At 44.0% G+C, this 26719-nt stretch overlaps 2 protein-coding genes across 2 annotated transcripts; both read left to right on the top strand.

The window, feature by feature from the left end:
• LOC136429588 (EGF-like repeat and discoidin I-like domain-containing protein 3) lies at positions 1 to 16554 on the top strand. The gene is made up of 12 exons (XM_066419423.1): positions 1 to 16; positions 8896 to 9006; positions 9591 to 9707; positions 10398 to 10514; positions 10637 to 10747; positions 10908 to 11083; positions 11506 to 11661; positions 11928 to 12066; positions 12517 to 12740; positions 14232 to 14381; positions 14576 to 14714; positions 16532 to 16554. Exons 1-12 carry the CDS (start codon positions 1 to 3, stop codon positions 16552 to 16554), a joined length of 1479 nt encoding a protein of 492 aa, XP_066275520.1.
• Positions 16356 to 26477, top strand: LOC136429587 (low-density lipoprotein receptor-like). Its single transcript, XM_066419422.1, has 6 exons — positions 16356 to 16608; positions 17576 to 17686; positions 18468 to 18581; positions 18808 to 18924; positions 25798 to 26184; positions 26380 to 26477. The coding sequence occupies exons 1-6, from the start codon at positions 16581 to 16583 to the stop codon at positions 26475 to 26477; spliced, it is 855 nt and encodes a 284-aa protein (XP_066275519.1). The 5' UTR covers positions 16356 to 16580.
• Positions 26478 to 26719: the final 242 nt, after the last annotated feature.

The following is a 26719-nucleotide window of genomic DNA, read 5'->3' as shown; positions in this document are numbered from 1 at the left end:
ATGGCGGAGCGTCCATGTAAGACATCACGAAATCGCCGGCGAATGCACCCGGATACACGGCGACATGATGAACTGCGTGCCGATTAACGGCGCTACGAACGTCCCTTGCGCGCACGTAAATTTCTTGCCCGACTTGTGTGGGTCCACATCACGAAATCGCCGTCGAATGCACCCGGATACACGGCGACACGTCCCTTGCTCGCACGTAAATGTTGCCCGACGTGTGTGGGTCGACCTCACGAAATCGCGGGCGAATGCACCCAGACACACGGCGACATGCCGACCTGCGTGCTGATTACCGGCGCTACGAACGTCCCTTGCTCGCACGTAAATGCTTCCCGACTTGTGTGGGTCGACATCACGAAATCGCGGGCGAATGCACCCAGACACACGGCGACATGCCGACTTGCGTGCGGATTATAGACGAGCGAAAGAAAAGGCAGCGCTCTTCTGAGGCTTGTGGCACAAGTGGTATACGGTGGTACAGGTGGTTTTTAGATTGAGACATGCGAAAGAAAAGACAGCGCCCTTGTGAGGCCCGTGGTACTAGTGGTACGCGGTGGTACAAGTGGTTTTAATATTAAAACGAGTTAAGGAAAAGGAATTGCTGTTCTGACGCCCGTGGCACAAGTGGTATACGGTGGTACACGGTTTTTATTATACTGAGACGAGCGAAACTAAAGGGAGGGCTCTTCTGAGGCCCGTGGTATAAGTGGTAGGCAGTGGTACAGGTGATTTTATGTTGAAACGAACGAAAGTTGTGGTAGAGGAGGTCGCTATACTTAGACGAGCGAAGGAATAGGCACCGCTACTCTAAGGCTTATGGTATAAGTGGTACACGGTGGTACAGGTGGTTTTTGTACTGAGACGGGCTAAAGAATGGGTAGCGCTCTTGTGAGGCCCTAGGCACCGCATAGGTGGCCAACCCTTCTACGGGGCAGACGGAGCTATCGTCCGCCTGGGTCTACTTTGGCACCCGGTGGTATAGGTGGTTTTCATACTGAGACGAGCGAAGGAATAGGCAGCGCTCTTCTAAGGCTTGTGGTATAAGTGGTACACGGTGGTATAGGTGGTTCTCATACTGAGAAGAGCGAAGGAACATGCATCGCTACTCTAAGGCTTGTGGTATACGTGGTACACGGTGGTATAGGTGGTTCTCATACTGAGACGAGCGAAGGAATAGGCAGCGCTCTTCTAAGGCTTGTGGTATAAGTGGTACACGGTGGTATAGGTGGTTCTCATACTGAGACGAGCGAAGGAATAGGCAGCGCTCTTCTAAGGCTTGTGGTATAAGTGGTACACGGTGGTATAGGTGGTTCTCATACTGAGAAGAGCGAAGGAATAAGCATCACTCTTCCAAGGCTTGTGGTATAAGTGGTACACGGTGGTATAGGTTGTTTTTATACTGAGACGAGCGAAGGAATAAGCATCGCTCTTCCAAGGCTTGTGGTATAAGTGGTACACGGTGGTATAGGTGGTTCTCATACTGAGACGAGCGAAGGGATAGGCAGCGCTCTTCTAAGGCTTGTGGTATATGTGGTACACGGTGGTATAGGTGGTTTTCATACTGAGAAGAGAGAAGGAATAGGCAGCGCTACTCTAAGGCTTGTGGTATAAGTGGTACACGGTGGTATAGGTGGTTTTCATACTAAGACGAGCGAAGGGATAGGCAGCGCTATTCCAAGGCTTGTGGTATAAGTGGTACACGGTGGTATAGGTGGTTTTCATACTGAGAAGAGAGAAGGAATAGGCATCGCTCTTCCAAGGCTTGTGGTATAAGTGGTACACGGTGGTATAGGTGGTTCTCATACTGAGACGAGCAAAGGAATAGGCAGCGCTCTTCTAAGGCTTGTGGTATAAGTGGTACACGGTGGTATAGGTGGTTCTCATACTGAGAAGAGCGAAGGAACATGCATCGCTACTCTAAGGCTTGTGGTATAAGTGGCACACGGTGGTATAGGTGGTTTTCATACTGAGACGAGCGAAGGAATAGGCAACGCTCTTCTAAGGCTTGTGGTATAAGTGGTACACGGTGGTATAGGTGGTTCTCATACTGAGACGAGCGCTGCCTATTCCTTCGCTCGTCTCAGTATGAAAACCACCTATACCACCGTGAACCACGTATACCACAAGCCTAAGTGGAGCGCTGCCTATTCCTTCGCTCGTCTCAGTATGAAAACCACCTATACCACCGTGGACCACTTATACCACAAGCCTTAGAAGAGCGCTGCCTATTCCTTCGCTCGTCTCAGTATGAAAACCACCTATACCACCGTGTACCACTTATACCACAAGCCTTAGAGTAGCGCTGCCTATTCCTTCTCTCTTCTCAGTATGAAAACCACCTATACCACCGTGTACCACTTATACCACAAGCCTTAGAATAGCGCTGCCTATCCCTTCGCTCGTCTCAGTATGAAAGCCACCTATACCACCGTGTACCACTTATACCACAAGCCTTAGAAGAGCGCTGCCTATTCCTTCGCTCGTCTCAGTATGAAAACCACCTATACCACCGTGCACCACTTATACCACAAGCCTTAGAAGAGCGATGCCTTTTCTGTCGCCTGTCTTAATGTTGAAACCACTTGTACAACCACAGATACCACGGGCCTCTGTAGAGCGCTGCCCATTCCTTCGCTCGTGTATGTTCCGCACGCAGGTCGGCATGTCGCCGTGTGTCTGGGTGCATTCGCCGGCGATTTCGTGATGTGGACCCACACAAGTCGGGCAACATTTACGTGCGAGCAAGGGACGTTCGTAGCGCCGTTAATCGGCACGCAGTTCGGCATGTCGCCGTGTATCCGGGTGCATTCGACGGCGATTTCGTGATGTGGACCCACACAAGTCGGGCAAGAAATTTACGTGCGCGCAAGGGACGTTCGTAGCGCCGTTAATCGGCACGCAGTTCATCATGTGGCCGTGTATCCGGGTGCATTCGCCGGCGATTTCGTGATGTCTTACATGGACGCTCCGCCGAAAAAAACCCTTATATGTCCCAAATATTTTGATATACGCAATTCATTATGCTCAATGATATCTTCGGATTTACCAGGATTTATCTAAATGGACTTGAATAGCAAATTTAAGTACATAATGGCATGTGACAACCCATGCATGGTATACATTGGAAAATATATCAAAGAATGTCTAGAAGCTAAAAACTCCTCCAATGATTGTAAAATCCCATTGTCATCCCATACTACTACACCATATTGTATAAGACAGATTGATTAGCCTGATAGAATCATTCTTGGTTATCTTTTTACCATTGGATGCCATACTTTGTACCTTGTACAATTGTTGTCATTACGAACTGAGCCAATTCAGAAGCGTATTATGGAAAACCGCAGTTTCTGCGGCTCCCCCGCTGTGCGGAGTGCTATTGGCACCTTGGCGCTAGCAAATAACCGTGTGGTAGCTTGACTCTAGACCAAAGACACCAAATACCAATGCTTTGTACCCTTGAATTAATCATTACGAAGTGTGCTACAATCCCGGAGGTTCTCTGGTTGACTGGAGCTTCTCTAGCTGGCTGATTTGGGAACAGTGGATGCTTGAAGATTAGTAAAGCGGTCTCCTGTATTCACATGCGTTCATTAGAGAGTTAAACAATGGTCTTCCTTCACAGTTCGGTGACGGAATTTCGCTTCAATAGTGAAGCCAATCAGCTCTCTCCTTTCCTGTGACGTCCTTTCCTGTGACGTAGATATCACGGGCCATCTGTCTCAGAGTGGTCACTTTAGCGTGGGAAGCGGTGTTGGCCACACACGCGGATCGTCCTAGCCCCATGGCAGGAATCAACTACTCTCCAAGCAGAGGAGTGGGTCCGGCAGGTTTTTGACGTGTTTTTAGGCGTTTTTGTCGGGCTTTCTACTTTGTCATGGTTTCTTTCTATCTTTACGTCAACCATGGTATTTGTGTTGCCAAAGTTCTAGCTAGGACTGGCTCAGGGTCGGCCTCAGTGAGCCCTGTTGGGGAAAGACTTTCATAGTCTGAACTCATCTTATAGGGAGACTGAACACCACAATTAGCGGTCGTGTGTTTCAAACATAACGGTAGGTTTAGCTCAAGAATGGATTTAGTGAGCCCTGTTGAGGAAACTCAACTTATAGGGAGACTGAATACCACAATTAGCGGTCGTGTGTTTGAAACATAACGGTAGGTTTAGCTCAAGAATGGATTTAGTGAGCCCTGTTGAGGAAACTCAACTTATAGGGAGACTGAATACCACAATTAGCGGACGTGTGTTTGAAACATAACGGTAGGTTTAGCTCAAGAATGGATTTAGTGAGCCCTGTTGAGGAAACTCAACTTATAGGGAGACTGAATACCACAATAAGCGGACGTGTGTTTCAAACATAACGGTAGGTTTAGCTCAAGAATGGATTTAGTGAGCCCTGTTGAGGAAACTCAACTTATAGGGAGACTGAATACCACAATTATAACGGTAGGTCTAGCTCAAGAATGGATTTCGTGAGCCCTGTTAAGGAAACTCAACTTATAGGGAGACTGAATACCACAATAAGCGGACGTGTGTTTCAATCATAACGGTAGGTTTAGCTCAAGAATGGATTTGATGAGCCCTGTTGAGGAAACTCAACTTATAGGGAGACTGAATACCACAATTAGCGGTCGTGTGTTTCAAACATAACGGTAGGTTTAGCTCAAGAATGGATTTAGTGAGCCCTGTTGAGGAAACTCAACTTATAGGGAGACTGAATACCACAATCAGCGGACGTGTGTTTGAAACATAACGGTAGGTTTAGCTCAAGAATGGATTTAGTGAGCCCTGTTGAGGAAACTCAACTTATAGGGAGACTGAATACCACAATTAGCGGACGTGTGTTTGAAACATAACGGTAGGTTTAGCTCAAGAATGGATTTAGTGAGCCCTGTTGAGGAAACTCAACTTATAGGGAGACTGAATACCACAATAAGCGGACGTGTGTTTCAATCATAACGGTAGGTTTAGCTCAAGAATGGATTTGATGAGCCCTGTTGAGGAAACTCAACTTATAGGGAGACTGAATACCACAATTAGCGGTCGTGTGTTTCAAACATAACGGTAGGTTTAGCTCAAGAATGGATTTAGTGAGCCCTGTTGAGGAAACTCAACTTATAGGGAGACTGAATACCACAATCAGCGGACGTGTGTTTGAAACATAACGGTAGGTTTAGCTCAAGAATGGATTTAGTGAGCCCTGTTGAGGAAACTCAACTTATAGGGAGACTGAATACCACAATTATAACGGTAGGTCTAGCTCAAGAATGGATTTCGTGAGCCCTGTTAAGGAAACTCAACTTATAGGGAGACTGAATACCACAATAAGCGGACGTGTGTTTCAATCATAACGGTAGGTTTAGCTCAAGAATGGATTTGATGAGCCCTGTTGAGGAAACTCAACTTATAGGGAGACTGAATACCACAATTAGCGGTCGTGTGTTTCAAACATAACGGTAGGTTTAGCTCAAGAATGGATTTAGTGAGCCCTGTTGAGGAAACTCAACTTATAGGGAGACTGAATACCACAATTAGCGGACGTGTGTTTGAAACATAACGGTAGGTTTAGCTCAAGAATGGATTTAGTGAGCCCTGTTGAGGAAACTCAACTTATAGGGAGACTGAATACCACAATAAGCGGACGTGTGTTTCAATCATAACGGTAGGTTTAGCTCAAGAATGGATTTGATGAGCCCTGTTGAGGAAACTCAACTTATAGGGAGACTGAATACCACAATTAGCGGTCGTGTGTTTCAAACATAACGGTAGGTTTAGCTCAAGAATGGATTTAGTGAGCCCTGTTGAGGAAACTCAACTTATAGGGAGACTGAATACCACAATCAGCGGACGTGTGTTTGAAACATAACGGTAGGTTTAGCTCAAGAATGGATTTAGTGAGCCCTGTTGAGGAAACTCAACTTATAGGGAGACTGAATACCACAATTATAACGGTAGGTCTAGCTCAAGAATGGATTTCGTGAGCCCTGTTAAGGAAACTCAACTTATAGGGAGACTGAATACCACAATAAGCGGACGTGTGTTTCAATCATAACGGTAGGTTTAGCTCAAGAATGGATTTGATGAGCCCTGTTGAGGAAACTCAACTTATAGGGAGACTGAATACCACAATTAGCGGTCGTGTGTTTCAAACATAACGGTAGGTTTAGCTCAAGAATGGATTTAGTGAGCCCTGTTGAGGAAACTCAACTTATAGGGAGACTGAATACCACAATCAGCGGACGTGTGTTTGAAACATAACGGTAGGTTTAGCTCAAGAATGGATTTAGTGAGCCCTGTTGAGGAAACTCAACTTATAGGGAGACTGAATACCACAATTATAACGGTAGGTCTAGCTCAAGAATGGATTTCGTGAGCCCTGTTAAGGAAACTCAACTTATAGGGAGACTGAATACCACAATAAGCGGACGTGTGTTTCAATCATAACGGTAGGTTTAGCTCAAGAATGGATTTGATGAGCCCTGTTGAGGAAACTCAACTTATAGGGAGACTGAATACCACAATTAGCGGTCGTGTGTTTCAAACATAACGGTAGGTTTAGCTCAAGAATGGATTTAGTGAGCCCTGTTGAGGAAACTCAACTTATAGGGAGACTGAATACCACAATCAGCGGACGTGTGTTTGAAACATAACGGTAGGTTTAGCTCAAGAATGGATTTAGTGAGCCCTGTTGAGGAAACTCAACTTATAGGGAGACTGAATACCACAATTAGCGGACGTGTGTTTGAAACATAACGGTAGGTTTAGCTCAAGAATGGATTTAGTGAGCCCTGTTGAGGAAACTCAACTTATAGGGAGACTGAATACCACAATAAGCGGACGTGTGTTTCAATCATAACGGTAGGTTTAGCTCAAGAATGGATTTGATGAGCCCTGTTGAGGAAACTCAACTTATAGGGAGACTGAATACCACAATTAGCGGTCGTGTGTTTCAAACATAACGGTAGGTTTAGCTCAAGAATGGATTTAGTGAGCCCTGTTGAGGAAACTCAACTTATAGGGAGACTGAATACCACAATCAGCGGACGTGTGTTTGAAACATAACGGTAGGTTTAGCTCAAGAATGGATTTAGTGAGCCCTGTTGAGGAAACTCAACTTATAGGGAGACTGAATACCACAATTATAACGGTAGGTCTAGCTCAAGAATGGATTTCGTGAGCCCTGTTAAGGAAACTCAACTTATAGGGAGACTGAATACCACAATAAGCGGACGTGTGTTTCAATCATAACGGTAGGTTTAGCTCAAGAATGGATTTGATGAGCCCTGTTGAGGAAACTCAACTTATAGGGAGACTGAATACCACAATTAGCGGTCGTGTGTTTCAAACATAACGGTAGGTTTAGCTCAAGAATGGATTTAGTGAGCCCTGTTGAGGAAACTCAACTTATAGGGAGACTGAATACCACAATTAGCGGACGTGTGTTTGAAACATAACGGTAGGTTTAGCTCAAGAATGGATTTAGTGAGCCCTGTTGAGGAAACTCAACTTATAGGGAGACTGAATACCACAATAAGCGGACGTGTGTTTCAATCATAACGGTAGGTTTAGCTCAAGAATGGATTTGATGAGCCCTGTTGAGGAAACTCAACTTATAGGGAGACTGAATACCACAATTAGCGGTCGTGTGTTTCAAACATAACGGTAGGTTTAGCTCAAGAATGGATTTAGTGAGCCCTGTTGAGGAAACTCAACTTATAGGGAGACTGAATACCACAATCAGCGGACGTGTGTTTGAAACATAACGGTAGGTTTAGCTCAAGAATGGATTTAGTGAGCCCTGTTGAGGAAACTCAACTTATAGGGAGACTGAATACCACAATTATAACGGTAGGTCTAGCTCAAGAATGGATTTCGTGAGCCCTGTTAAGGAAACTCAACTTATAGGGAGACTGAATACCACAATAAGCGGACGTGTGTTTCAATCATAACGGTAGGTTTAGCTCAAGAATGGATTTGATGAGCCCTGTTGAGGAAACTCAACTTATAGGGAGACTGAATACCACAATTAGCGGTCGTGTGTTTCAAACATAACGGTAGGTTTAGCTCAAGAATGGATTTAGTGAGCCCTGTTGAGGAAACTCAACTTATAGGGAGACTGAATACCACAATCAGCGGACGTGTGTTTGAAACATAACGGTAGGTTTAGCTCAAGAATGGATTTAGTGAGCCCTGTTGAGGAAACTCAACTTATAGGGAGACTGAATACCACAATTATAACGGTAGGTCTAGCTCAAGAATGGATTTAGTGAGCCCTGTTGAGGAAACTCAACTTATAGGGAGACTGAATACCACAATATGCGGTCGTGTGTTTGAAACATAACGGTAGGTTTAGCTCAAGAATGGATTTAGTGAGCCCTGTTGAGGAAACTCAACTTATAGGGAGACTGAATACCACAATTATAACGGTAGGTCCAGCTCAAGAATGGATTTAGTGAGCCCTGTTGAGGAAACTCAACTTATAGGGAGACTGAATACCACAATAAGCGGACGTGTGTTTCAATCATAACGGTAGGTTTAGCTCAAGAATGGATTTGGTGAGCCCTGTTGAGGAAACTCAACTTATAGGGAGACTGAATACCACAATTAGCGGACGTGTGTTTCAAACATAACGGTATGTCTAGCTCAGTTGGGGAAAGACTTAAATAGTCTAAATTCGACTTATACATGTTATAGGGAGATTTGTTGAACATAATGGGAGGTGTAGCTCAGGGCTGGCAGTGTGTGCTGTGGGGATTAGCATAGTAATTAACACCTAGCCGAGAGTCAATAAACTCCGCCTGTCTACGTCCAGACCGCTCATTTGCATTATACGCTTCTGAATTGACCCAGTTCGTAATGTGCAGTAAAGTTATTATCATTATGTTGTACAGTGTGCACCAATGTCGAGTTCCAGTGTGAACACAGCGGCAGATGTGTGCCACCATCTGCAGTGTGCGATGGTGTCCCCGACTGTGAGAACGCATCGGAGGAGCTGATATGCCGTGAGTTTCTTACAGATCGCTAGGACTACTAAGTGTAAAGCCTCTGGCACACTTATGCGCATATACAAGTCCGCATGTGTTGCGTATTAATATGTTTTTGGTTTAGGTTCAGTTTGCAGCCGAAAAAGGCAGTTCTTTGGTTTGATAACCAGACTGCACGACGATCGTTCAACGTAGAAAACAGCTTCCTCCCCGCAAAATTTACATTAACCAAAAATATGTTACTGCGGAACTCATGCGCACTTGAATATACGCACAAGTGTGACAGGGCTCTAAGACTAAACAATACATAATGCAAAACAATATACAATGAAATTGTCATGGCCTACATGACCCGAGACAGTGCGGCATAAGGTCCACGTACGTCTGGAGGCCCAACGTTAAAGAATTTTGAAAAAGCTTGAAAAATCTTGCCAAATTTTCTGCTCATAATGTACATGTTAATGCGTTCCGCTTACCATTTCTCGATATCGATGAGAGGTATTACATTGGAAATGAGATATTCACCCAGAACACTCCGCAATCGCAATTTTGTATGTTTGTACACAAAGATGACGTTTGTGTCCGATGTTTGTGTTCTTCAGAGTCCTGTGCGGAGAAGGGACTGTGGCAGTGCGACAGCGGTGAATGCATCAATAACGCCTCGGTGTGTGACGGAGACAAGGACTGCTCTTCTGGGGAAGACGAAGAGAACTGCAACGGTAGGTTCCTATTATAAACCAGTCACACACATCCGCACAGGCTCTCTCTCTCTCTTTCTCTCTCTTTCTCTCTCTCACTCTCTCTCTCTCTCTCTCTCTCTCTCTCTCTCTCTCTCTCTCTCTCACACACACACACACAGTGACACATCCTCACACACACATAAACACACACACTCATGCACGTACACACACAAACACACACACACACACACACACAGATTCATACGCACACACACACACGCACAGATTCACACACACACACACACACATACACAGGCACACGCATACAGACACACACAGACACCCACACACACACACCACTGCACGAAAATCGGGATTTACCGTTGGTGGTATTTACCGGGTAAGTCTGGTAATGGTTGCAAAAAGCAACCATTACCAGACTTACCCGGTAAATACCACCAATGGTAAATCCCGATTTTCGTGCAGTGCACACAGAGCGACTCTCACACACACAGACTCAGACAGATCCACACACATCTAGACTCTCTCACACAGTCTCTTTCTCACACGTCACACACAGCCCCTCTCTCTCTCTCTCTCACACACACACACGCATACACAGACACACACACACACACACACACACACACACACACACACATTGCCGTCGTTGCTAATGGACATTCTATTGAATCATTGATACTTACACCTGCTCCTGGTTACTTACAGCTCCTTGCAACGATCTCCAGATGGAGTGTGACGGCGGATGTCTGCCGAAATACCGCGCCTGTGACGGGCTGGAGGACTGTTCGAACGGGGAGGACGAGATCAACTGTACAGCCGGAGGTGAGAGGCAGTTAACGTGTCTTTGCCATACAAAACCCTTATGGGGAGATACATGTTGTAGTTAAAGATTATTTTAGATGGATTAGGCTGGAATGCAAGTTGATAATACTAAACCTGTACAGGTTGCAGTGCAAAGCAGTTCCACTGCGTGGACGGTTCCTGCCTGTTGGAGTCTCAGCTGTGTGACAACCTGACGGACTGCAGTGGAGGGGAGGATGAGGACGACTGTGGAGGTAGTTAGATTAGCTTTTACCATGCACGCATCATCTAAGTGTTCATAAACGTAAGACAGTGCAGCTTTCCACATGATTAGCCCCATCTGTATCAACTATACTAGGAAAGCTTTTTAGTTCAAATAGTGCACATTGAGGCTCACAGACATTTTCCTCACAGATGTTCCACCTCCTGGATTCCCGCTTGGTTTGGCGAGTCGGTACATTCCCGATGTTTACGTCACTGCCAGTTCCGAGTACAAGTTGGAGTTCGCCCCATCCCAGGCTCGGCACACGCCTCCGACTTTACCAGGATACTGCTGGGTACCGAGTTTTGTGGTGGGCCAATGGCTTCAGGTACCTGATTTTCATTTTTTAACAGGTTTGCGTAGCAAAACCTTTGTTGGATCCGTTGGCATGTGTGATGGTAGCCATCTTGAATTGTGACGTCACAGTGTCGCCAATACTATTTTGTGGGAGGGGTGTTTTTGGGATTGCTAGCGTTCTCTCTATTTTTAACAAATCGGCACACAACTATCACACATTCAACTCAAATAAAAAGAGAAATTCAATACCAATTCATACGTATAAAAAGACCCCGTAATCGCTAAACCAACATAGCAAACCTCAAGTATAGGTAGCACAAATACTTAACTCTAGTTCTTAATTGAATCAAGATCATCATAGCTATGCTCTATGTTCTATTACGTTGTTGCGATTGCAAGCTCAATGCCACGATTATAGAGCATCTCTTTACTACTACGTATTTTTGACTGCAGGTTTACTTTGGCAAAACGACTGACGTCACCGGCGTGGTCATCAGTGGAGGCGGTTCGAACTGGGACCTGGGCAGTTGGGTGACGTCATTCACTCTGGCCTTTAGCATGGACGGCGCTTCGTGGTCACCGTACGAAGGGAGCAGTAACAACGTACAGGTACAGGTACATTCACACCTGAGTGGGAGCTAAAGTGGTTGCTGAGGACAGGTGGTTGCTACAGACAAGTAAGTTAGGGTCGAGGGTCAGGTTATTGCGATCTTTTAAATATTTGTTATTTGCATCAGCTGGCCAAAGTTTGTTGAAAACAGATATAGATACATCAAAAGTTACGTGCACATAACTGCTAACGTAGTCAACCCAATGGTGCCATGTGTCTGGCCCGTCTAGATCAGTGAGTGAGCCTGATTATGTTTCTTGCACAGGTTTTCCAAGGAAACCGAGACCGGTACAACAAAGTGAGTCGTCCCCTCCCAACTCCTGTGACGTCACGCTACATCCGTCTTCACCCGACCGACTACGAGGGCTGGGTTGCCATGGTGATGGAGGTGTACGTCACAGACGGTTAGTCTCCTGCTGTTCTCGGACCGGAGTTTCTCTTACAATTTTGTGGGAAGGCCGGAACGGCGCTAATCCAGCTGTAAACCAAACCTTTGCACCAACGTTTCCATAAAAGTAAATTTTCATTATGTTACATTTACAATACCACAACAGATGTCCTCGTTCAAGATTCAAGACCACGACAGAAGCATCCACTTAGTGGATACAAGAAACTAATGTATCATGTTTTGTTGGTACAAATCCTACAGAATTTCAAGGTTACATTTTATATAGCTAAAGAGTGCTAACCCCTCTCACTGCATGCGACATAGCGCAATTGTAAACCTGTATTTTATAGGCAGCTGTTGTCTTGAGCCAGGACTCTCAAATATTCATGAGAATCGTCATCAGTACGTTTTATAGGTATCCGATTACCTACCCCATCCCCTAATAACATCTTGCTGATCGCTTCAGACGAAAACACCTGGATGACGCAAGACGAGTACGTCACAATGGGAGCCGGACTGGATCCTGACGATCCCGCCGCGGTTCCGAAGATTCCCGACCTCCATATGACCGCTTCGTCACGAGGGGCCGAGTTTTTCCCGTGGCAGGCACGTCTGAACAACGGGAAGGGACAACAGCATGGAGCATATTGGTCCCCGGCTCTGGACCATGACACCAACCAGTGGCTACAGGTACATTATGTACTTATTGTTCGGTAATCATACCTAGAGTAGTCACCTATCTCTACTGCGCAATGATTGTAATCTCCAAGCAGATATCCACGGTGCCAAAATCGTATAAGCTAGCCAGAGAAGCTCCAGTCAGCCAGAGAAGCTCCAGTTAGGCACCGTTTTGGCCCCGTGGTGATCTGGTTGGAGATTTCAACCATTGAATCATCCATAAGAGTTATGGGGTCCGCGCCAAAGTCACGCGAGAACAGAGCCAGACCAGTCTCATCAATTCAACAAAACAATCAGATCGGCCTCCAAGACTACCCCTTCATTTGGCTTTCCTTTCCAATTTCCCATCCCTTTTAATAGATCAGTCTCTGTCAAGCTCCCGCAGTAAGTGCTGGATTAATCCGTTGATGTGATATTGGTACTCCCTTCCTATTGTACTTATGTGGTATGTTCTGATGTATTCATTACTCTTATCCAATCAGTGCGTAGCCTGCTCCCAGTCTCTAGGGGTCGACTTAGGGGTGTTTTACCGGGCCCAGTCTGCTTTATTGATTCGTTTCTATTAGCCTGTCTACTTATCTGCCATATAGAGTTTCGCCGCCACGCGAGCTTATTTAATCCAAGGCCGTAAACCCACCCCCGAGCCAGCTAAGCTGTCTGGGCGGGCGGGCATCACTCCCAGCGCCGTAGAGATATCGGGGATCCCCCGATGGTATGGTTTCCAGGCTAATCAGTACGCAGTGGGAATTAGAGTTAGTACTGTAGTTGTACATATTCATTTTTTGGCAATACCGCTGCGGGGGTCCAAGACATGGGCGAGCGGCAGTCGGCTAGTCTTCATACCGCGCTTCCAAGCGGCTGTACGTATCCAGAGATCCACGCTAGTTAGGCGCTCCTTCATGGCACACCCCAACCACGATTTCCCTGGTCTATCACGACTCATTTGGCCTTGCAAGGATTCAAAACTACATTCTAGGTAGAATTGGTGCGTGATCCTGAGTAGTTTAGAACGACACCTCAGTTTTGGTAGGAATTTGCCTTTCAACATAGCTGTCCTTGTTACTAGAACATTCTTCAATCAGTAATTTAAGATAGGTAAGAAAACGCGTACATCCAAATTTTCGACGTCCACTGTGACCTAGTCTCGCGAGAGCACGAGGTCGAGACTTGTGTAGATTTTCTCGCGTGACTAGGTCACACCACGTGATCAAGACGTACAGTGGACGTCTAAAATTTGAAGGTACGTGTTTTGTTACCTTTCTAGAGTCTCTGATTGAGGAATATTCTAGTAACTGGTAGTCACACGTGAATGTCTTCAACGATAGATGTCCTTGCTTTGCATCATGACATTGGACTTGGAATTTAAGAAGAGTATTTTTGCAACTTATTTTGCAAATACCAACAAAAATGGACTTTAGACTCTTTTCAACATAACAACCAAATAAAAATATTGGCAATTTTCATCAATGAAGTGAAGTGAGCTTTCTCCTAATGTCACTCCAGGTTAAGCATGACAAGGTGTACGAAGTTGCCGGTGTCATCACCCAGGGAGCTTACAACCAGGACTACTGGGTCACATCCTACAAGCTGGCGTTCTCTGTGGTTGGAGAATGGACAATGTACACAAACAGCACCGGGGACGGTGAAGAAATGGTCAGTTCAACCTCACGTTCTAAAATCAGTTTCCAAGAAATAGAATGGTGATAGAAAATTCTGTTCGGGCCCAGTGTTGTACTATCGACAAAGTAATTCAGTCTGTTCGATATATTTTTCTTAGATTCCATATAACATTCTGACAAAAAGGCATCCTCGTCACCAGGTGTACAGTACAATATTTTCCGTTTCAGGTGTTCCAAGGGAACAGCAACAGCTACCGCTACGCTCGCAACCTCTTGGACAATCCAACTTTTGCACTCTACACTCGCTTCTACCCGCTCACCTTCCACCATCGGGTCGCACTGAGGGTCGAGATTCTAGTCAAATATGGTCAGAAGTCTAATTTATTTCATTAGTCAATGTGACAAAACTGTCGTGGGGCTTTGATAGACACATTTTACTGAAAGAGAGATAATCAGACATGTTACCTGGCTGGTTTCATCTTCATTTGGAGCAACTGTCGTTTGAAGTACAAAAACAGACCAATCACAGGTTGATTAGTAGTAAATGCTCTGATTGGTCAGTCTATAAAAGCATCTAATTGACAGTAATTGAGCTGAGGCGACAGTAAATATCATAACTGCCAAATACATTTCAGTACTGTACTGAAAGTAATTGAAGAGTAAAAGAAGCATAAGTACTTGGAAGCGATGATTCAGTACGACAGTAAAATCTGATTTATTGAAAATGTCCTGAAATTATACATGTACTTCTAGTACTTCAAGTACTGACGGTTCGCCAAGGGGTGTTTTGCTTTCCACTCACCTACAAACCAACAGAACCTAAAACATAGTCTACTTGTCACATTAATGTGGTTATATCATCGGCGTCAATTTGATATTCTTTACAAGGTTCCGGCTGTGCATCTAACGAGGTCTTCTGTGACGAGGCATGTCGCCCAAGGGAAAGTTTCTGTCCCTTTTTTGACGGATGTGTCCCACAACGCTACAACGGCGGAGACAAGTAAATACAACTTTCCTTTCATAATAATTATATTGAGAACGAATTCCACTTCATAATGGATTGTCCAACCTATGACAATGACCGGCAGAAATTGTTTCAATCGATTGCATGTAACTCCTGTAAAATGCTGCTGCATACCAAGACAGAGATATTCAATATGATATTGTCCTGCCTAGTTCATATATCTACCTATGTAGGCCAATTCATATACAACTCTATGCAAAAATGACATTCCTGACACAGAATAATATCATCGTCATCATTGCATTGTATACTGTTTTATCCATTAGAATGCACATTATTAGATTGATTGTTATTCATGTTATAGATAAGTTCTTTGAAATTGTCAAATATTAGAAATAGTCGATTGTTATGTATCTACAAATTGCCATATATTATACCCGTTACAGTTGTCGAGCAATAAATTTCTTCTTTCATAAATGGTACATTAGAAAATTTCGCTTTTGCCAGACTTTTCCCTGATTTTTTGGGGGACAAAATGACTATTGTTTAAGTTGTCCATTATACTAAATATGGTGCTTGAGATTGCCATGTTTGTAACATGTTTGTAAGTAAGTGTGCACTTAGAATAGCTGATAATCTGTTAAACTGACAAGATAATGTAAGGAGAATTAAATATAGATATTGTTCTTAAAGTGGATAGCTGAAACTGACAGAAAGATGAATTGTCTAAATATCATCGGTTGGTTGATAAGACGTGAATGCAAAATAATTCTTAAGCTCTGACTAGCAGGCAAATCAGAAAACAACACTTAAAGGAACCCCAAGCAATATTAGGGTCCGAAAAATTTGAGTTTGAAAGTCAATTCATTTAATCATTTCTATACATGATTAGTTGAAACAACACTATTAAAATGTATAGCAATGTCCATGATGCAAAAATACGACGTTGTTGTGATGTGAGAAAATCGTGGCCAGAGTGTTTGTAGGCTCGTGAAACTAAAGGAATCATAGGACGGCTCGGTTTTGCACGGTTTTGAAATCCTAAAAGTATGAATTTTATTACGCAAATGTGCTAAACAAGGTTATTAAATGTCACCAACGGTACCATAAATATTTCAGCATTCTTTTATTTCCATTTTTTACCTAATATTGCTTTGGTTGCCTTTAAAACACTTGATCTGAATAAAGAAAAAAAATATTACAAACTATTTGTGTTGCAGACCTGTCTGTGAAGACGTGCTAGAGGCTGAGTGTGGGCTGGAATTGACCATGAAATTGGAAGATCTCGGATGTTTGAGTTCGTCGGTTTACCTTCCACCTCTATGATGATAGAAGTCAGGGCTAGATACAAAACACCCCAGTTGCATGGCAGGCGCCTAACAGCAATGATGCAATGTAATGTAAAATTGTATACAACACTACAGTACTGAACAGTCAGTCATGTTTGGGGATACAACCATTGCAACATGCTAGCGTGAAAGTGTATCATTTTTACAGGTTTGCGTAGCAAAACCTTTGTTGGATCCGTTGGCATGTGTGCTGGCCGCCAACTTCATTTTGTGACGTCGCAGGGTAGCCATACCATTTCATTGGGAGGGGTGTTTTTTGGGGGTCGCTAGCGTTCTCTCTATTTTTAACAAATTGGCACACAACTATCACACATTTAACCCAAATAAAAAGAAAACTTCGATACCAATTAATATTTATAAAAAGACCCCGTAATCGCTACACTAACAAAGCAAACCTGAAGAATATATATCACAAATACTTAATTCTAGTTTTTATTGCAACATAAGAAAAAACACATAGTGATGCCACACTCAAGCAAACACGCTTATTTCAGCGACATCACTAAACACAAGAAACAAAACATGTGTCGAAGTACGAAACACTAACCGTCCGGGAATAATATAATAACCGAGGTGCGAATGAAACAATGATACATATAACAAAAACGCGTTAGCTTGATTATGAAAACGCTTAGTATCCAATACATACAGGTGAGTTACAGATGATATTTGCGTATTGAAATTTGAAGGTAACAAAGAAAATCCATTAAGCAAAAAATGCACAAAAGCATTATCAGATAAAGTGCATCATTCTGTTTTCCATTTGTAGAAATCAACATGAAACGGATTCTACACCGGTCCCATTCCTTGTCACACGCACCTGCAATTAGACACCTGCTCAGCTCCTGGGCAACTCATGCATGTAATATATCTTCCATTTGAAAAGGATTGTCACTTTAAATCTTTGCCGTGTAGAAATCGACAGCCAGTTCAGTCCGTGCGGGGATGGTGACGTGTACCATGATAGTCAGACTTGTGACGGCTCGGAAGCCTGCTCAACTGGGGAGGACGAGGCACACTGTGACGGTAAGGCCTCTCCGGGCACATTCGTAGACAAACTCAGGACAAGGTTGATGTTAACGCGCCGTGTGGCGCAAGTGGTAGAGCGCGCGACTGTCAAACAATGGGACCCGAGATTGATCCCTGGCTGTGCCCAGAGACATGTCCGAACTTGCGCCCCGACGTTGTGCCCTTGGGAAAGGCACTTGACACAAATTTTCTCACCTCACTCAGGTGTAAATGAGTACATAGCTCATCCAGGGTTAGAGACGTTAAATGGAGGATTAATGTGGCTCTCCCGTGTTTGGGGAGAGCCACACCCCGCAAACGTAAAAGAACCCACCACACCTTTCCGTTTCGAAAAAGAGTAGGGGCATGCCCCGGTATGCGATGGTCCAAATCCTTATGTCTGGAGTTAGTGATTCACTACAAATCACCCGGATGGAGGCCTGGCGAACCTCCGTCTCGTATCAGCCATACGGTGATTTACACCATTCACCCAGACAGGCGCATCCCCGTCTCGTTTGACAGCCAAAGAAATGGCATGTCACCCCGTAAAAAGGGCGGTATAAGCGCGTCGTAGCGAAAGCACGCCGACTGATGATGATGACAGTGTACCCAAGCAAGTGCCAGACAGATCGACAGTTCAATGTATGAATGCTTAAACCTTATAATTCTGCTCAATATTGTTCTTGAACCTAGCCTTCACTCTCTTCACTCTTCAACCAAATTATCATCAACATAAAGGCGGACTTGAAATGAAAAGATGTGAGCCACTCACATATCCTGCACTCTGTGTTTTCTTAAGAGTGTGCGATGGAATGTCTGAGAGACTCGGGTGACCCCTGCATTCCGAGAGGGTGGATCTGTGATGAACTAGACGACTGTCTGGATGGGAGGGACGAACGAGGGTGTGTGCTAGGTAGGTGCATGTTGGACTATTAGACTATGTTGGACTATTAGCTAGGGAGGCGTCCAGGCGTCGTATGGACATTCTGTACAAAAAAATTAAAGAAATAGACGCCCTCTTTTGCAGAAGGACGCCTAAAAGACACACTGTTCTCCTGGTAATTACATGCACGCTACACAAAGGGCTTTTTCTTAGATTGTTGCAATGCTTTAACAGTGCTGTGTACTTTTCATGACAGGAGTACCCAAAAACTGCTTTTTCACCTGCCACAACAACGTCACGTGTCTGCCGACAAGTCAGCTGGGTGACGGACATCACGACTGTTCTGATGGCGAGGACGAAAGACCCAGTGACAGTGAGTCACGACTGTAATACATTTACTGTAAATGCATTTAAGTTCGCGTGGTTTTATTTTGCGCAAAGGTGAAAATGGAGTGTTCGAGGTGGTTTTAAGCTAGCGGCAGCGCTATAGTCACATACTGCCACAGCATTGGACAAAAATGTTTTAGTAAAACGGTCGCCGCGAACATAAAACAACCGCGAACATTTTTGCATTGACAGTACACTGTAAATTTGTAACATGCCCATGTTCACGACTTCATGTTTAGCCAATATGTAATGCATGGATATAAGATTGTAGATACATGTACCTTCAACAACATTTCTGCATTGTAATGAGTTCACAAAATAAAGATTGACACTTGGAAAAAAAAACAGTACACTGTTTGCATGACAGGTTAAATGTACTAGTATCGTATTGTGTTGCATTGCATGGTAAGGTAAGGCATTTCAAGACGTAATAGGTTTTCCAAATTAAAAGTACATTTGGATGCCAACAGACATACTGGTTCTTATATTTCCTCTTCAGATAGTCCAATTTTGAATCCCCTAGGAATGACTTCCCTTATAATTACCACAGTGTGGTAACGGTTCCCTAAATACCATTAATAATAATAATAAGTTTATTGCAAATTCATGCCCGAAGGCTAAATGCAAATAACATACATAAAAGAACAGTGTACAAAATAAGTATAAAAGCTGCTTATCTAAATTTTACAAATGTAATTGTCTATAACTAGTGAAGGGTTTGACTTCTCTTTTGTAAGCAATGGAAGACGTAATGTCCCACCTTTTCTATAATTTGTGGGTTTTTGGTAGTTAAAAGAAGAATAGTCTTTTCTTTGTCTGTAAGCTTTGGGAAATTCGGATAGATATTAGTGGTCTGAGTAGACAACTCATTTCGTGCATTATCATGAAATGAACAGTTTGAAATAAAGTGTATTTCGTCTTCCACGGCATTTGTATTACAATACTTACAAAGTCTAATGCAAAGTCTAATAATAATCTTTATTGAAAATTCATATGCCCAGAGGCATAAAATGCATCTAAAACCACACAACACGTGATCTAATAGGTGTAAAATTCCAAGCATGAAGCAAGATACTGCATTCTAATGCTTAATACAAAAATCGACCTTGAATTTCGGCTTCACAACACCCGCCCATATACCAAATATCATCGTAATCCATCCAGAGATTCTTGAGTTATGCTGACTACAATAGTCCGGAAACACAAACAAACACACACACACACACACACACACACACACACACACACACACACACACACACACACACAAACAAACACACAAACACACCATAAACAATATCTCCATTTTTTCATGGAGATAATGAATTAAAACGCTACATACTAATGTTAATCTATATACCTAATAGTGTCTTCTCTCTTTTTGAAACGCATGGCAACATAATTGCATATTGTCTCCACAATGTGTACATTCGTCCATGACAATGTTTCATGTTTCATATCAAGGTACTTGAAAATGATGAAATTCAAACTGTTCCCATATTTCACGTTTCACAACTTTACATAGAAGAAGAACTTTATAATCATTGAGCGACAATTGTAACGGGTTCAATGAATGGCAATCGGTAGATACACAACAATTGGCTATTTCTAGCATCTAACAATTTTAAAGAACTCATCTACAACATGAATCACAGTGGAGATTATCGATCTAATAATGTACATTCCAATGCTCGAAAACAATATATAATGTAATGTTAACGATGTTATTATCCTGTGTCAGGAATGTAAAACATTGTCTCGTTTTTGCATATAGTTGTATGTAGCTTCCAAGACTACACAATGTCACTTTTTTAAGCTAAAGAAGCGCACAGCATTAAAAGTCAAGCTTTTTTTTTCTTATTAAGACTCAATCCAGGCCATCGCATGACCTCTGAAGTATGGAAACATTCCAAAGTCTTAAATCATATGTACGAAACCTCTTGCCTGTCATGAAATCAAGAAGTGTGCACAAAGTGTATCCATGAGAGGGATTCAAATTTGCTTCACTGCGTGAAAGCTCAGGTTTCCGGTTCTTTCCGAGTCTGCGCACGTCCGTTAAAACCGAGGCGGGCAGGAAGTGTAAAGAGTTTTCCGGGTCCGGCGTGTGCCGACCGGGAAAATTCTGCGTTTTCATGCACAGTTAGCTGTGCGTTGATTCCCAGGCCGTTGCACACTCGCGTGTGACCCTGCCGGGTAGATAACAATAAGCTTTAGCTCACGCATTATAAGCCACGGTGTGTGAACTACACGGAGCTGTGATAGGCAAATGATCTTTATTTGCTGTGACTTTGTGTTCGACACTTAACAAAAATGATTAATAAATTTAGGGCTGTAAAGGACTAAATAAATTTCTGTTGGGTAGTAGTAGGATTGAAAATAATATTACCGAATGCGAATGATACTATGACGGTTTAGATCGCTGCGATCCAGACTGTTATCGCGCCCTTTCAGTCGGCGGCCCAGAGCTCTAAGCCCGCCGATAGAAATTGTATTACCGCACCGGGGGAGTTTTAAAAAATCCCGAGAGTTGACCGGTCCTTGCGGGTAAAAGGCACGGTCCACTCCCCGGGCTACAACTCTCCGTAGTGTTAATTTAGATCCGGCGCCGCCCAAGAGACTCGCTAGCAGCCCGGTCCCTAGTCGGGTTTCTCCAGGGTAGGAGAGTTAGGGGCGCACCAGACAAGCTGTTTTGTACGTACGTGGAGGCCCTGGCAATAGTATGGGTTTCAGATAGCCTGGATACCAGACCTTTCGCGCGATGCGATGATAAGCCCTTCTGGGCGGGGAAGACCTAGTAGTAGGGATAGAGTTGGCACCAGGGAGCGCTGGCAGCCGAACTTTGATTTCTATCGCGCTAGCGATAATTAGTGGGCCGTGTGCTATCTGTGGCGGCGGCGCGAGTTGCTTCCCCGGCCGAAGGATTAGCGCCAGGAGCGCGGTGGTCTGGCACCCAGGCTAGGTTTCAGAGTACTCTAAAAGTTGCATGGATAACCAAGGATATTCTTGTGGTAACATATATGGTGTACCAAGGAGGTTTGCCTGGTATCTTGTCTCTACGTGTCGGCTTAGGTGTGTTTTACTGGACCCAGTGTGCTATATTGAACCGTTCTGATAGCTCGTCTTCTTAGCTTTAGTTTCGCCGCCATCGTAGCGGGAGCGAACTATACCCCCGAGCGGGCCAATCTGTCTGGGTGGCGGAACTCCAAACGCGCCGCAGAGACGCCGGGAAGGTCCCGATGATATGGTTTCCAATCGGCGTATGGGAAATGATCATTTGACATGATTTGAATTATTGTATTTAAAAAGTAAACACGAGTCGTCTGTAAGATACAAGCTGTGCATAATGTTGTAAGATGTGTATTGGAATGTCTTTGCGGCGTCCATATTGATTTTCTGTTTTTGTAAATCTTTCCTGTGAAAAGAAGGAGTTGAAAATACACAGAATACTAGTACTTGTGTTACGTGCTTTTGTTCCTATAGTCCTGTCTAGAGTAGTGTACTTCTGCATGCATGGTAAAAAGAAGGAGCCATGAAACAAAGGAAACATGAAAATGGCGTCGCGTCACCATATGCTACACCCGAGAATTAATTTATTTAAACCCCGTTCACATTCAAAAAAATGGATCGGATTGAATATTCATACGGATAGAACTACTCCGATCGCCAATGACGATGTAACCTATATCTATTTTTATGTATTTATTTATGTACCTATGTAATGGCCTCATGTGATGAAACTTGTGAGTGTAGCTTGCAATTATTCTCCAAGCTTGCAATTCATGCTGAATATATAAGGCATTTGGCGTTATTTGAAATACTCAAGAGCAAGTCTAAGACTGTATTAGTGCTACACACTATCAAGGACATTATACACATGGATGACCGGTTGTTTTGGTGCATAGACATGGTCATAGTGAACTAAGCATTCAAATGTACCGGGAAGGGGGCAAATCAATTGCAATGGTCTATGTTGCAATGGTCTGTGTTGAAATGAAACGAACTTATTTGACTAAATTTTGAGTCGAACAAGTAATTTCTACGTACTATTAACCTGTAAACACGGAAGTTTATTGTTGTACAAGCGTGCATCTCAAATAAACCACTGAATAATTACACAACAAAGACTTGACCAGCGGGCATGGGGTATTTCACAACTCATTGTGTCTTTATTTGTGCAGGGCTCTGTAAAACATGACTGTCAGCCAATTGCAATTCACATAGTATATGGTTTGAAAACAACAGCCAATCAACGCCCGTGTCGCTATTTTCAAATCTCTTAGTTGGCACACGTATCCCAGATGAGGACTACTAGTAACTGACTTAGTGTGTGGGCTAGCCTGGAAACCATACCATCGGGCGTTCCGCGTTATCTCTACGGCGCAGGGAGTGTTACCTGCCCGCCGTGTGAGAATACCGCGCATGGGGTAATTGTACGGGCTTGGATCAATTAGCTCGGTCTACGGAGAGGCATAACTGACAGAAACGGATCGGTGCATAGCAGACTAAACCGTTCGGTAGAGACTGTAGCCTGGTCCCAGTCTCTAGGGTCGGCTTAGTGGTGTTTTACCGGGCCAGTCAGTTTCTGATGGCCTTTCTACCTCTGGCTGCCATCCTACTTCCGCTACACCCCACTTCCGCCCCCTTCCTACTTTTCCGTCGGTGCCGAACTAATTAATCCAAGGCCGTAAACAACACCCCGAGCGGGCTAAGCTGTCTGGGCGGGTGAGGGTCACTCACAGTGCCGTAGAGATATCGGGGAGGCACCGAGGGTATGGATTCCAGGCTATAGAGACTGGTAAACAGGCTATGTGTGGATATATGCTCTCCACTCCCTGTCCTCTTTGCCAGGTATAGGCAGCCACGGCGCTGGGAACACTGAGAAGCTTTGGTCGTGTTCCTACATCAACATTGGTAAATCTCGCGACCTGGATCGTCAGCGAGGCAACAGTCTTCTAGTTCAAGGATTTTCAAGGACCCAATTAGAACTTGTTGCAAGACTAACTGTGGACGACACTCTTTCAACTGATGCGAGACCAAGCGAGCTAATCTGACTGGGAGTATCTGCGCTTTTATCTGAAGCATATGGAAGGAAAGGTGCAGGAATGACAGCATCACGGAGACCCGCACTGAGAACTGAATTTCATTTGACCTGAGCGACTGTGGCCGGCGGAGTCGTCAAGATCAAAAAAGGAACACACTCTTTGGAACTTTTGTAGCCGATACTTAGCCGCAAAATGCACATAGTGGCATTCGTGGATAACGGAGAAACAACAGTGAAAGTTTAATCACCATTTTGAACCAATAAAAGCATCTTTTCACAGGGTTTTGGGCCGGGAAAGTGGAAAGCGCATAAGGGATATTTTAGGGGGGGGGGGGGGGCATTTTGGCCGCAGACCAGGCCTGGTCAAACCTTGGATGGTAATTAAATGCTAATTAGGTGATAATTGTCGCTAAATTATGCAGCTACCGGCGGCAATCCTGTTCACTGGACAGGACGTGGGTATGAATTTCCCTCTAACTGCACGAGTAATTAAATGATAATTAGGTGATAATTGTCGCTAAATTATGCAGATACCGGCAGCAAAGCGTTCACTTGGCAGGACATGTGTATGAGTTTCCCTCTAGCTGCACGGGAATTAACAGGGCGCGGACACTTCCTGCGCAGCGTAAGTGGTGCATATCCGGTATTTCCCAGGACTGCGCGGGTCCCGTGCAGAAGAGCTGGGCAGGTCGACACGACCTGGAGAGTCACGGAAAACTCGAATTTGCAGGCACGTGGATCACGATTTCCACCCCGCAAATTCGTTATTTCGTACAGTGCTTGAATCAGTTATTAATCAAGAAAGTTAACATTTTACTTTGGCAAACCTAAAAGCCATCTAGCAGCTTTGGGAATCAGTTTATGATGCAGGTGCGGTGATTAAATGTGTTTGACTGTAAATTCCAGTTACTGAATTATTGATAGCAACATGGTGTCTATCCTATCTAATGTAGATACTTGATCAACCTGTTAATGTTTTTGGGAGGGGGGCGAAGTAATAGAAATCGTCACTGCTGCCACCCCCACCCCCCAAGGACAAAAGACTACCAGGCCACACTCCAGTAATTGGCGCAGCCGCAGAAGGCCCGCTTTTATATCGATAGGCTTGGTACCCTTGGTCTTAGTAGGCATAAAAGGGCTTTACTTTTGGATATGTTGGTATTTTGGAGCTGGATGTGACAAGTAAGGGTTTTTACCTTCCTATTGTGTTGAAAAATCAGACTTTCAAAATCTTATCCAGTTGCTTGAGTAATTATTTTTGGCGTATCTTATTACCTGGATGTCTAACCTTCATCAACGTAGACTTTCATCTATATTTGTGGTGTTTGTAGGCTGTAGAAGTTTATTGTTTTGGTGTGGTTATGAGGTAATGAAGATGAGTCAAAGGTCAATTCTTGGAAACATGGCTGAGTACGTACGGTTTGTGATAATCAAAAAGTTGAAATTATGCTCTAAATTGACACCCCTGCCTATGTAAGTTTTTCATGGACTAAAACTCGGGTAGGTGACTTTTGACATCCCCTTTCTTACATAATTACAATGTATTAGATAGCAGGTCTTGATTACTGTCTTGTTGCCTACATCTGCCATTGTGTAAGATCTTATCTTAATTCATCTAAAGTTATTTAGAGATTAAAGCACATGCACAAGACGTTGAAGCTTATAAAGGTTTGACTCATTCATTGATCCCACCCCCCAAAGGTCACTTTGCAGTAGAATGATGTTGACCAGAATAGATTGTAAGAATTGCAGCAGCTAGCAAGGTCTTGGATGGTCATGTATATATACATTAAAATGAACACAAATCTGTTGCTACAGTTGAAGATGCACTGGGACGCAGGTGGGACTCCTGCAGCTACAACTGCGCGTCCGTCTACGGTAACGCGTCGTGCGTTCCTGACGCGTTCAGATGCGACGGTGACGCGGACTGCATGGAGGAAGAGGACGAGCAGGGCTGTGAACGCATCTTACCTACGACGGTTGATGATTGCCCGACGTTCTACTGCAGCCTACCTGGCTCGCCGGACCTTACGTACTGCGTGCAAAGTCATCTAATCTGTGACGGATACCCGGACTGTGCGGCAGGTGAGGACGAGCAGGGGTGTGGCAACGCGGACGTCATGTCCACTCCAGCCGGCACCACGCTGACCATCGGCCTGACCGCAGAGCCAACAAGTGGCCAAGGATCGCTCGAAGATCAAACAGGTACTTATAATTCTCCTTAAGTTGCTGTAAATGCATTCAAAATATCCAAATACTTACAAAGGTGACAGTTTTACTACTTCTTCAACCCCTCAAGGTGTAGTATATTTATAACTTATCAATAAAGGTTGTCGTTTTTATTACAATGCTAAGTAAGTGCTGTTACTATTTATTTTTTCCTTCTTTATTTCCTTACAGAGCTCTACGCAGAGAGCCATGGATCCAAGGACCTGGCCGTTATTTGGATAACAGCCGCTGCACTTGGTGGTCAGATTCTCTACCGCCTGACTTTCTGATCAATGCATTAGCTAGGTCTCGGCTGTAGGGCACAAGATACTGTGTGGGAATCCCCATAAGATCAAAGAAAGAGTATGAAGAATTTCTGGACACCAATAGATATAGTTTAACAATGCAAAATTGAAATGCTTCAGGACACTGGTAGTTTCAACTTGCATCATATTGTAGAAATACAATGTTTACTACGAAGTTTTTATCAACTCAGCCTTCATCTATTAACACAAAAATGAACATTTGCAGG

This window comes from Branchiostoma lanceolatum, chromosome 3 (genome assembly GCF_035083965.1).
Source record: "Branchiostoma lanceolatum isolate klBraLanc5 chromosome 3, klBraLanc5.hap2, whole genome shotgun sequence".
Taxonomy (NCBI): domain Eukaryota; kingdom Metazoa; phylum Chordata; class Leptocardii; order Amphioxiformes; family Branchiostomatidae; genus Branchiostoma; species Branchiostoma lanceolatum.
The sequence above is the reverse complement of the archived record's forward strand: the minus strand, read 5'-3'. Positions and strand labels throughout refer to the sequence as shown.

Coding starts and splice junctions, on each gene's coding strand:
- LOC136429588 (XM_066419423.1), top strand. Junction 10,748..10,907: donor GGATGAGGACGACTGTGGAG/GTAGTTAGATTA, acceptor TTTTCCTCACAG/ATGTTCCACCTCCTGGATTC. Junction 11,662..11,927: donor GGAGCAGTAACAACGTACAG/GTACAGGTACAT, acceptor TTTCTTGCACAG/GTTTTCCAAGGAAACCGAGA.
- LOC136429587 (XM_066419422.1), top strand. CDS start 16,581: ATGAAATTGGAAGATCTCGGATGTTTGA. Junction 16,609..17,575: donor GGAAGATCTCGGATGTTTGA/GTTCGTCGGTTT, acceptor TTTGCCGTGTAG/AAATCGACAGCCAGTTCAGT. Junction 26,185..26,379: donor ATCGCTCGAAGATCAAACAG/GTACTTATAATT, acceptor ATTTCCTTACAG/AGCTCTACGCAGAGAGCCAT.